The sequence below is a fragment of the Gracilinanus agilis genome, chromosome 2 (genome assembly GCF_016433145.1).
Source record: "Gracilinanus agilis isolate LMUSP501 chromosome 2, AgileGrace, whole genome shotgun sequence".
Classification (NCBI taxonomy): Eukaryota; Metazoa; Chordata; class Mammalia; order Didelphimorphia; family Didelphidae; genus Gracilinanus; species Gracilinanus agilis.
In genome coordinates, this window is record NC_058131.1 from 53,885,052 (window position 1) to 53,897,786 (window position 12,735).

The 12,735-nt window shown below is 38.7% G+C and overlaps 1 protein-coding gene across 1 annotated transcript in view; it reads left to right on the forward strand.

Moving 5' to 3' along the window:
* Positions 1 to 12,028, forward strand: part of CA5A (carbonic anhydrase 5A) — a 59,210-nt gene extending 47,182 nt beyond the window's left edge. The window contains exons 4-7 of the mRNA XM_044663190.1: positions 4,287 to 4,382; positions 4,574 to 4,636; positions 8,048 to 8,203; positions 11,683 to 12,028. Coding sequence (XP_044519125.1) covers positions 4,287 to 4,382; positions 4,574 to 4,636; positions 8,048 to 8,203; positions 11,683 to 11,814 — 447 coding nt within the window. The 3' untranslated portion in view covers positions 11,815 to 12,028. The remainder of the gene's footprint in view (positions 1 to 4,286; positions 4,383 to 4,573; positions 4,637 to 8,047; positions 8,204 to 11,682) is intronic.
* The last annotated feature ends 707 nt before the right edge of the window (positions 12,029 to 12,735 follow it).

Genomic DNA, 12,735 nt, shown 5'->3' on the forward strand with positions numbered 1-12,735 from the left:
CCATGGGTTTATCCATGCAGAGGATTTAAAGATGATTCTCTCACTGTCAGAGAACACAGACCAGAGAACTTCAAAATCATGAATATTTGAGTGGACAGGTGGTTCACTGGTTAGAGAGCCAGGCCTAGAGATAAGAGGTCTTGGATTTAAATGTAATCTTGTATACTTACTTCCAAGCTGTGTGACTCTAGGCAAGTCACTTAATCTCAGTTCCCTATATCTTGACACTCCTGCCTTGGAAACAATATCTATTCTAAGACAAAAAGTTAAAAAGAAAAAAAAAAACCATGAATAATTGAAAAAAAAAAACACACTGATTACATGACTTGGCCCAGTTACACACCTAGAAAGTATTGTTTATTGTGGTTTGGTCATTTTCAGCCACATCTGACTCTTTATGACCCCATTTGGGTTTTGTTTGTTTTTTGTTTTTAAACCCTTACCTTCTATCTTGGAATCAATACTATGTATTGGTTCCAAGGCAGAAGAGTGGTAAGGGCTAGGCAATGGGGGGTTAAGTGACTTGCCCAGGGTCACACAGTTGGGAGGTATCTGAGGCCAGGTTTGAATCTAGGACCATCTTTAGGCCTGGCTCTCAATCCACTGAGCTATCCAGCTGTGCACCCCCCCCCCCAATTTGGGGTTTTCTTAGCAAAGATATTAGAGTGATTTGCCATCTCCTTCTCCAGCTCATTTTATAGATGAGGAAACTGAGGCAAACAGGGTAAAGTTACTTACCCAGGGTCACACAGCTAATAAGTATCTGAGGCCAGATTTGAACTCAGATAGTCCAGACTCTAGGTCCAGCTCTCTATGTACTGTGCCATCTTGCTGCTTCAGTTTGCCCATGTCTGCCCTTTGAGTAGCAGAATGGAGGGGTGGGGGAAGAAAGACAAGATGACTTGAGATTTTTCCCCAGACAGAGTTCACTGCTGACAGAACCTTCCTGGTTAGTTCTCTTCAATTTCCATGGCATTTCTAAGGCTCAAGGTGTTTATTCTCCAGAAATTGGGTGAATTAAAAAAAAAAAAGGAGGCTAGGAATAAGGGAATCAAGTCCCTGGATGAAAGAATCAAAAAGCAGAAGGCCACGAGGAATCAGAGGAGGGTGGGGGAAAGAAGAAGCTGTGGAAGGCAGGAAAGGAAGAGGACAAAAAAAAAGAAACATAATCTCAATATCATAGGACTCGAAGGCCAGAAAAGAAACATAGCAATAACAGTGGCATCTAAAAGGTAGCAATAAATAAATAAATAGATGGGGGGAAAAGGCCACATTTATTTACACCAAGACAATGAACATTTGTTTAGTACCTAATCTGTAGGGAACTCCATGCTGGGCCCTGGGAGAGACAGGAAGTTCAGATAAGACATGGTCAGCCTCGTAAAAGTCATGTACTGTACAGGACTTTGTGAATTTTCAGAAATTTGAAGACATTATCTATATAACCTTGGACGAGTCACATCCCTCTTGGAGCCTTTCTTTCTTCATCTGAGATCAAGGGATTAGACTGTATCCAATCCAAGGTCCCAGCCAGCTTTTTAAAAAAACCTACACTTTTATTAAAATTGAAGTAGTAGAATATAACCTCAGGTAGGTCCTGCCAAACTAGAGAGCTCAGAAATAGACCAGAGATCTTTTATACAAGAAGTAGCCTGGTGATTGTTGGAAAGGCTCATCATCACATTGGCTCCAGGATTCTTGCCTACAGCAACAACTCTCTGAGTACAGAGTGTCCCATAAATCTTAGTATATTTTTGGGGACACGATGATGAGGATCATCTATCTAAAGTCAGAAGCCTCTTCAGGGACCATCTGTCAACCTTTCCTGCCTCCATTTTACATATGAGGAAATCGAGGTCCAAAAAAAGCAAAATGACTTGCTCAAGGTTACCAGGGGCAGAAGCACCACATAGGATTTGAACCCAGGGACTCTGACTACAGAGACAATGTAGTTCCCTGTATTTCATTGCCTCCTAAAGGTTGAGATCTATATGTTGAAGGAAGTTAGCAATATTGGGAAATTATCGATCTGTGAATTATTGAAGTGTTTAAATGTTTAAAATGGAGTTTCTACTGTGATAGGCAATTTGAGGAGGGAGAAGGAATGCAAAGGTGAATATTTTTAACATAGTCCCTGCCCTCAAGGAACTTCCAATTTAGTAGAGAAGCTTACAGTCCATTAGTATTACTAAAATACTACTTTTTTCCCCAGTCTGTAGTTTCAAAACCATACAATCTTGCTAAGTTTTTATTCTCTCTCAAAGTGGAGCTCATAAACATATCTGAAGTGCTTTTGGTCTTTAATAGCATTTCAGGAAATTTAGCTTATTTAAATGCCTAAATATTTCAAGAGTAAGTGATCTTGTAAGTTTGGCTCTAATTATTCCTTCCACCAACACAGATTCTATTTCAGCAGTTTCTGAGTAGATGGTCTTTGGGTAGCCCAGACTTTTGACTACCTGGTAACCAACCTTCAGGGGCTGAAATCCAGTAAAGGGAAAACAAACAAACAAGAAGAAATTTCTCCATTTAGTTAACAAATATACTGGAGTTCTGCTATAATGCTATATTTATCATCCATGCCTTAAAGACTGGCCCAATGAAGATGGCCTTTAGCCCATCAAGAATTAAAACTCTGAGTCAAGTCACTTAACCCCCATTGCCTAGACCTTACTGTTCTTTTGCCTTAGAACCAATACCCAGTAAGGGTTTAAAAAAAAAAAAAAAGAATTAAACCCCTGAGGGGCAGCTGGGTGACTCACTGGATTGAGAGCCAGGCCTAGAGATGGGATGTCCTAGGTTCAAATTTGGCCTCAGACACTTCCTAGTTGCATGACCCTGTACAAGTCACTTAATCCCCACTGCCTAGCCCTTATCATTCTTCTGCCTTAGAACCAATACATAGTATTGACTCTAAGACAGAAGATAAGGGTTAAAAAAAAAAATTAAACCTCTGAGGTCTGAAGTCCAGAATAGATCTGCCATGTATAGAGTTCAGGCCTATAACAAGTAATGTTTAAAATAACCCCCAAACAACCCTTATCTTCTGTCTCAGAATCAATATTGCATATTGTTTCTAAGGCAGATGAGTGGTAAGCCTAGACAATGAGTTAATTTGACTTGCCTTAGTTCACACAGCTAGGAAGTGTCTAAGGCTAGATTTGAATGTAGGACCTCCTGTCTCTAGGTCTGGCTTTCAATTCAGGGAGCCACCTAACTGCTCCCAACTAGTAATATTATTCTTGTTCTAAGAACCCTTCCAGCTTTGACATCTGATGATTCAATCACATCTATATAATAAAGGTACAATCTAAGTGAGATATTGTAAGTAAGTACCTACTATGTGCCAGGCACTGGACTAAATGCTTTACAAATCCTGCCTCAATTGATAATTTGATCTTGCCCCCCACTTATAATTCCTTATAATTTGCTGATTTGATCTTGCCTTAGACTTACAGTCTAGGGATAAGTTATCAGACAATATTTTATGATCAAACGAATAAGCATTTATTAAGCACCTACAATGTGCCAGGCACTATGTTAAGCACTAGGAATACATCCCCCCCAAAAGGTAGAAAAGTCATTGTTCTCAAGGAACTCGAAATTTACTGGGGAGACAACACAAACAACTATGTATAAATAAGCTAAATACAGAATAAATTGGAGTTAGTCATAGAGAATAGGGACTGGGAAAGGTTTCTTTAAGAAGGTAGGATTTTAGCTGAGATCTGAAGTCAGAGATAAAGGAAGGAAAGAATTCTGGACATGAGAAGACAGCCAGTAGAAATGCTCAATCTAGAGATGAAGCGACTTAGGTGAAAAACAGTCCTTCTTATGAGGAGGCCAGTGTCACTGTATTGCAGAAGAGTAGGGAGTTAGGAGAGGGAATTAGATGTAAGAACACTGGAAAGTTGGAAGGGGTTGAGTTATAGAGGATTTTAAAAAGGCAAACAGATTTTATTTTTGATCCTAGTGGTATATAGAGAGCCAGTAGAGTTTATTGAATAGGGATTGACATGATCAGGCTTGTGCTTTATAGGAAAATCAACTGTGATCATTTGAGTGGAAGATAGAGTGGAGAGAGCCTTGAAGCAGAGGGATCATAAGTATATTAGAGAATTAGGTTAATAGCCTAACTTCCCTCTAAATTATACCCTCAAACCTCAATCTTAACAATATGGAAATGGAATGAGAGATCAAAGAACAGCCATAGCTTTCAAATCAAGTCTGGTCTTAATATTTGTTCTGTTGCAGGAAATTTAAATTCTTTTCCAATTTCATTTCAGCTTCATTTAGTACACTGGAATTCTGCTAAATATCAAAATTACAAAGAAGCAGTAATGGGAGAAAATGGTTTGGCTGTAATAGGAGTATTCTTGAAGGTAAACCCTTATAAGATCATAACTCTTCTGCTGAGGAGATCAGTATGGGCAAAAAAATTAGACATTGATTTTTTAAAAAATTATATGTGTAGGTATATATTTTTAATCTTGTTTTGCTAAATTACTCTTATCTCATTGGTAAAAAGAAAAAGGACTTTTAACTCAAGTTTTCATGGATTTGCATCCTATAGCTGGGAATGGAGAATAAGGAGCTGCAGAAGTTGGTCAATATCTTACCAGAAATTAAGCATAAGGTAAGATGGGCATTTTGAAATCAACATAATTTGGAAAGCAAAATTCATTTAGCACAGTCTCTGGCAAAGAGAAGGGGCTTAAAAATACTAGTTGACTCATTTAAGTTGTATTTTGGGACCAAAGGAAAGCTTAATTATCACTTTCGTGATTTCTTGTTATCATACAAGGCACGTTGTTGTTCATTTGTTCAGTAATGTCCAATTTTTCATGACTCCATGGATCATAGTGACTCATGGGATTTTCTGGGTAAGAATGCTGGTGTGGTCTGTCATTTCAGTGGATTCAGTGGATCCTTTTGTCAGGCAGTTTGAGATTAAGTGTCTTGTCCATGATCATACAACTAGGAAGTATCTGAAGCTGTATGTGAACTCAAGTCTTCCTGACTCCAGGCCCATTGCTCTCACCACTGAGCTACGTCTGCTTCTCATTATGCACAAGCAATGCTTTGGCAGAAAAACACCAGACAGAGACTCAGATGTCCAGGGTTCTGTTAATAACTGGTAGTATGATTTTGGGCAAATTTTTTGTTGTAAATCTCCCTCTCTAGGCCTCAGTTTCTACTTCTTTAAATTGAAAGGGTTAGATGAGATGATCTTTAAGACCCTTTTAAAAAATGTCTTATCAAATGAGATAGTATTTGTAAAGTAATCTGGACTTTGTAGGCACTTAACAAATACTTATTCGCTTCCCCTCTACTTCCAGAGCTCACCTTCTATTATTCCATTGCATCATGCACTAAGAGCATCCTAAATTTGCTGCCTTACTGATTTAATCACAGCTCAACAGATGCAGTTTGGTTCAATGGAAAGGTAGTAGGTTACTTTCTGCAAAGAACTGGAAATGAAGTGGGCACTCAACAAATGGGAGATGGCCAAAAAGATCAGAGCAAATGATTTTGTGATGGACTATTACACATATAAGAAATAATGAATATGAAGAGTTCAAGGAAACTGGGGAAGATTTGTGTGAATTGATACATAGTAAAGACAGCAGAATCAGAAGAACCATTTCTATATAATGACCCCAGTAACAGAAGGAAAGTGTGCTGGCTCAGGAGTCAGAGGACCAGGGCTCAAATTCTGTTTTTGTTCTTTAATCCTCTTATTACACGTGTGACCTCGAGCAAATGATATATCTCCTCTCTGGAGCCTTGATTTTTCTCAATTGTAAATGAGATGATTGGACTAGAAGCCTACTAAGGTCTCTTTCAACTTAAAATCTATGACCTTGTGATCCAAGTGAATAATGCCAAAGGTGAGCATGTAACTTGGCTCTAACTTTAGTTGGAAAGGGTTTCTGGTTTGTTAGGTGAAGATGGAATGGAAATTTCAAGAAATGCTGTTTGTTTATTCAGGGTCAAACAAGAAGAGAAATGTATAAGCATCCTGAAGGATTCCGAGATGCAGTGAATAAACAGTGATATTGAGATGTGATCCCTGGGAAAAATATAAACCTACCCTAACAATGGCACTGGCCACCACTGGATTAAAGCTTTGGAAAGCATGAGTTTCCCTTAGAGCTACTGTTTGATCTGTGCATTGAACTTCCTTTTGGCCTCCTCACCCTCAAGGAGGCTTAGATTAAGTCAGTCCCACCCTCCCCACACACATCTTAGTTCCCCTCAACAAACTATAGAACTTTACAAGTTCAAGGTGAATCTTAGAGCCCTCATCCTTTTCTTTGCCAAACTAAACCTGGGATGTTTTCCAACAAGAAGACCACAATACAATGCCTTTTGGGAGAACAGAAAAGTTCTGGCATTGAAGAACCAGCTCCTGCAACGTTGTTTACTCAGGATTCCCTCTTTTTCTTCTTTGAAAATTCTGGGAAACTTTCCCCACCCCACCCTGGGGAAGATGACTACTAACCTTGTTAACTTTGGGTAAGTCACCTCATCTTCTTCATCTATATATTAAAAAAATGAGCTTTCCAGTCCATTTTGGCTTTAAACTCATGTTCTTATGAATCCTTCTGAGATTAGCATTTAGGGAGCAGCATTTTCATGGAGAGCTGGTGAATATTTTAGAGATCATCTAGACCAGAGGTTCTTAATGTGGGATCCATGAATGCCCAAGGTGTCCTTGAATAGATTTCAAGGAGATTATAAACTTGGATGGGGAAAAAATTACATCTTTATTTTCACTATCTCTTTTGGTTCCATTGTAATCCTACATGTCTTATTTTATGCCTTTAAAAACATTATTCTGAGAAGGGGTTCATAGACTTTAACCAAACTGCTCAAGGGGTCTTGGATGCAAAAAAAGTTTAGCTAATGACTTCAACCACTTCATCTTATAGATGAGACTAAAACTCAGAAAGGGGAACTGATTCTGGGGCTACCCCCCACATTATCTTGTATGTATCTTATTTGCACATAATTAATTGCATATTGTCACCTCCATTAGACCATATGATTCTTGAGCATAGGAGCTGTATTTTGACTTTCTTTGTATCTCTGATGCTTAAGCACAGTGCCTGGTACAGAGTGAGCATTTAAATGCTAGTTGACTGACTGACAACCTAGCTCATAGTGAGTCACTAGCAGATCTGAGACTAGAATCTAGACCTCCTGAAATCATTCATTGCTCTTTTCACTCATGATGGTACCTTAAACCTTTTGCCTTGAAACAGTCTCCCTTCTCTTTGTAAATGTAGTGGGAATGTTTCCATGCTTTTGACTACATTTGATATATAGGCACAGTGCCTAATACATAGCACGTACCATTACTGTAAATGCTTATTGATCGGTTGATTAATTATAAGCATAGACTCATAGGATCATAGATTTAGAGTTAGAAGAGATATTAGAGATAATCTTGTACATACCATACTTTTTTGATTTGAGGAAACAGAGGTCTAGAGATGGTACATAGCTTGCCCAAATTTGCCCAGAGAATAAGTGGCAGAGCCAAGATTCAAATGAAGGTCCTGGAGTCAATGCTTTTCCCATTTCAATGCCCTCTGGGTACACCTCTGCATTTTTCTAAATGAAGATTTTCTAAAAGATTGGGGGGGAGAGTATATTTTCTTCATGCCAAGGTGTTTGCCCTTAAAAAGTAAGCAATGGAGAGCCAATGAAAAGTTCTCAATGGTGGAAGAACTAGAAAAACTGATTGGTGCCATATTGAATTTCTCTTTGCAAACAAGGAATTCTCAAATGAGTAACCTCAAAGATTATATAGGTTTTCTTGAGGGACTCCTTGCTTCTTTCCAGGCTACAGATACACATTCAACCATGTAAGAAACAGAATCAGTAGGATATGTTGTGAATATGTTTTCTCTTTTCTCTTTGATGATTACATTGTCAAGACTCAGTATGTACATTGCTATGCCTTTAAGTAGCTTCCTATAATTTTTAATTTCTCAATGTATGATTAAATATAGTCTATTATTTTTATTGGTATATTTAGGACACCCATGTGGCCTTAAACAGATTTGATCCTTCTTGTCTGTTGCCCTCCTGTCAAGATTATTGGACCTATGGTGGATCTCTGACCACCCCACCTCTTACAGAATCTGTCACTTGGATCATTAAGAAAAAGCCTATTGAGGTTGGCCATAATCAGGTGAGTCACATGTGTAACAAGCTTCTTAAAATTCTTGGCCTTGACTGTATTTCCTGGATAAATTTAAGAGGCTCCACAATATACAAAATATGAGTATATGAATGAAAAAGGAAGTGAGCAGATCATGTAGTTAGATTGAGAGCTAAAATGTAGACAGTCTAAGATTTTTGATGGTACATACATAACCTTGAAAAAGGTCTTCAGTCAGTTGGTTGGATTCCTGTGTCAATTTATGGAAGGACCTGCACAAGAATTATACAAGATGAGAAGACATCAATGAGTTGTGACTTTTGGGGGAATGTCTCAGCCTGGCATCCTTAAAAGCTAGGAAGAATTTCTTCTGTCAGTGGGAAAGACTAGATAACCAAATGAATAGCTGAACTAAAAAGAAAATAAATTCATTAGAGTCTCAAGGAAGCTGACTTGCCAGTAGTAGCCGTAACATCTTAGTTCAGATTTTGACTTATAAAGTTTTTCCCAGATTGCCTAGAGTATCCAGCCAGTTAGCAGCATTCTGTGACATTTGAATGGATCAGAGCGATGCAGTCTGCTGCTATAAAAAAGCAGAACCAGAATTTTCTAGTTGTAGAGACTCCAAGATTTGTGGAATCCTATACAAATAGGTCATAATCCATCTAGAGCTTCCTATATGGTAAGATTCTTATCCAAGTCCTTCCATAAATGCTTTATATTAATTTTAAAAATGCTCCATCTAATATATGCCTTATATAAATATACATTCCCTACATAAATATAAAAAATCCTGTATAAATATCTAAATGCCCCATTTAAAATCTATAAATGTCTCATATAAATATATAAATAGCCCACATAAATATCTAAGTGCCCCATATAAATTTCTAAATATCCTAGATAAACACATAAATTGCTTATTCCCCATATAAATATAGAAAAACTCCTTCTATTCTAGCTGATGTATACTCTGCATTGCAATCTGGATCCAGTCAACCCTGTTCATTTTGTCCTGGTCTGGAAGCCCTTCGTGTTCCTGCCTCCCTATAAAGCCCCTGACTTTGTATTCTTTACCTTGCTCCTAACCAAATACTTTGAAATAAAAACAGAGGTTTGATACAGGGCTTTAATCGTGTTCTGTCAAAAACTGTGCTTAGGGAAGAACATCTTGTTATTCAGATCAAGGTCCTAGAAATCAGCTGGAAGGCCTTGGCCCAAGGTCCTGATAACCTTAGGCTGAAATCATGACTTTTCTAGGAAAGGTCTGTGCTTGCACCGATATTGATACTCGTGGAGATAATAAAGCATCTTGTTAAAAAAGCAGCTTCAACTGGTCGATCCAAAAGTCTATAATGCCAATATTTAAGAGAATGAAGTCTTACTGTCATCCCGCTTCCCTACAGCCACATTCAATCAACTCTAGTAGTTCTCTGTCACCTCCAGGACCAAATAAAAATTCCTCTGTTTACTATTTAAAGTCCTTCATTACTCCGCCCCTTCCTACCTTTCCCTTCTTCTACCTTACTCCCCACCATGCACACTAAGATCAAATGACACTGGTCTCTTCATTGTCCTTTGCACAAGATACTCTATCTTCCAACTCTGCACTCTCACTGGTTGCCCTCCATATTTGGAATGCCCTCCTTCCTCATTTCTATCTCCTTGTCTTCCCAACTTCCTTGAAGTTCCAGCTTAATAAATACTGGTGGACTGAGAGAGTAACTGAATGAATGAACAAATCCTTCACTTTGTGAACCTCTAGAGTCCTTTCATTTCTCTGTGGTTCTTGTAGCAGCGAGCTGGATGAAGTGCCATGAAGATGGTAGAGGGTAAGGTGGTTGTTGGTTTTCTCTAGGAAGAAGCTGACTTCCCCCAGGGCAACCAGCAGCCTTTAAGAGTCAGAGTTTGGTAAAGTCTCCAAGTTGGATTTCATCAACTCATTTAAATGATAACTGAGGAGGGATAGAATTTTGGGGAAGGATTCCCCTCCCCAGAAAAAAAAGACAAATGCAGAAAAATGGTGGGACCAGATACCTTTGTAGATATGACCTATGGAGGAACAGGACATGTTTAGCTTTGAGAGGCAGTGTGATTTGGAGTCTAGAAAATCACAGCTTGGACCCTTAACTATTTTGTAACCACGGGCAGGTTATATCTTCTATTAGTCCTATTTTTCCCACCCTTAAATGGATGTTAAAACACTTGCATTGTATACTTTACAGGATCGTTATGGGGAAAGTGGCTAGTAAACCTTGAGATATTAAAGAAATAGGAATCATTATTATTATAAGTTTGGGGTAGCAGGAGGATGGTGGGAATTAAGAAAAAGGAAGGGACACCTAGAGGTGCAAAAGAGTTCTCTGAAAGGGCAAAGAGGTCCCTAAAGGACAAAAGCAAAATTTTTATACATCATGATTTGACCCAGAAGAAATTCTGATTGGTGGTCATTCCCCTTTTTAAATTTTTCTTCAGTAATGTTTTGTTTTTTCTCAATTATATGTAAAAACAATTTTTGGAATTCATTTTCTAACACTTGGAGTTGGTTGTGGTTCCTTCTTAAACTTTTTTTAAAACCACTACATTCTCTCTTAGAATTTATAATAATTAGGAGGAAGCTGGGTAGCTCAGTGGATTGAGAGCCAGGCCTAGAGATGGGAGGTCCTAGGTTCAAATCTGGCCTCAGACACTTCCCAGCTGTGTGACCCTGGGCAAGTCACTTGACCCCCATTGCCTACCCTTACCACTCTTCTGCCTTGGAGCCAATATACAGTATTGACTCCAAGATGGAAGGTACGGGTTTTAAAAAAAAAAAAAAGAATTTATAATAATTATCTGATTCCAAGGCAGAAAAACAGTAAGGGACTAGAGAGTTGGGATAAAATGACTTGCCCAGAGTCACAAAGATAGGAAGTATCTGAGGCCAGATTGGAATCCAGATTCTCCAAATCCAGGCCTGGCTCTCTATCCATTGGGCTACGTAGCTGCTCTCCTTCTTAAAGGTTTAAAATTTGAAGGTTGTGAACCTTTGGCTATTGGAGAGAGATTTTGAAACTCTTCATTAGTATAATCATAGTAACTAATTTGGGATTCAAGAATATGACTTCTTCACTGATAACGTTATTTCATAAAAGTATTACAGGGGGCAGCTAGGTGGTTCATTGGCTAGAGAACCAAGCCTAAGAGATGAGAGGTCCTGGGTTCAAATTTGACCTCAGATACATCCTAGCTATGTGATACTGGGCAAGTCACTTAACCCTGGCTCTTATTATTCTTCTGCCTTGGGACCAATACACAGTATTGACTCTAAGGTGGAAGGTAGGGGTTTAAAAAAGACAAAGGATTATGAAAATTATTTCTAGATTTGATTGCAGCCAGAACTTTTGCAGTCTTTGAAGCAGGAATATTTAAGTTGAGAAACCTTGGTGTCCATGTCCATGTCCATGTCCATGCATTGTTGTTGTATGAAGCCTCCCTAGTCCTGATGAGTTGCTTCTTCTTTTTTCCAGCTAGCTGAGTTTCGAAGGCTACTATTTTCTGCCCTTGGGGAGGAAGAGAAGAAGATGGTGAACAATTTTCGCCCACTTCAGCCTCTTATGAATCGTACTGTCCGGTCATCCTTCCTAACCAAGTACTTCTGAAACACAGGACTCATCTCCAAATGGAATCCCCACTCCTGCAGCCCCAGTCGACCTGTCCAGCAGTCTTTAAAAAAATAGCTAGTGTGATATTTCAGCATTCCAATTTGCTAAGAAAGGCAGAATAGAAATTGGAATGAGAAGAATAATTAGGAGTTTCACATGCTCACAGCTTTGACCTGACTGGTGCCACAATAAACTAAGAAAAACTGATTGATTTCCCCCATCCATTGGGTGACTTTCATTCAATCATTTCAGCGAGCACCTATTGATTGCAGAGCACTATTCTAGGCACTGGGGGAAATCAAAGCTTAGATGACCCAATCTTTTGTCCTCATGGAACTCACAGTCTACTAGAATGATAATAGACAAACACACAGATGGCTATGGTATACAAGATCCCACAATAAGCTTATTTGAGAGGTACAAAACATGTAACATTTTGAAATCTGAAAAAGCTTTTTTGTAGAGATGTATCTGAGATGAGCTTTAAAGAATGGCTATAGAGTCGTTGAACTTGGCACTCACATCATTTTAAGAGACGACCAGTCTATGAACACAAAAAATGCCAGAAGAGTTGGGTTTGATGTAGAGAGTCCTTGCTTAGTTGCCGGGTGAACATGACCTTCTGTCTCAAACACTGATGCCAATGAAAGCTCTGGCACCTCTTGGAAATCTTATAGTTATCCTGGATTTTCAGGTTAGCATCAAAAGAGGCAGTGTGGTATAGGTGAAGTATAAGAATTGACATAGTGCTTTCTGGGTTCCCAAAGCACTTTACAAATATTATCTCTTTTGATTCTTATAACAAACCTGATAAAGAAACTGAAGTAGATAGAGATATTTGTTTTATTTTTTGCATTCTGTCTTAGAACCAGTACTGCATATGGGCTAGGCAATGGGGGTTAAGTGACTTGCCTAGTG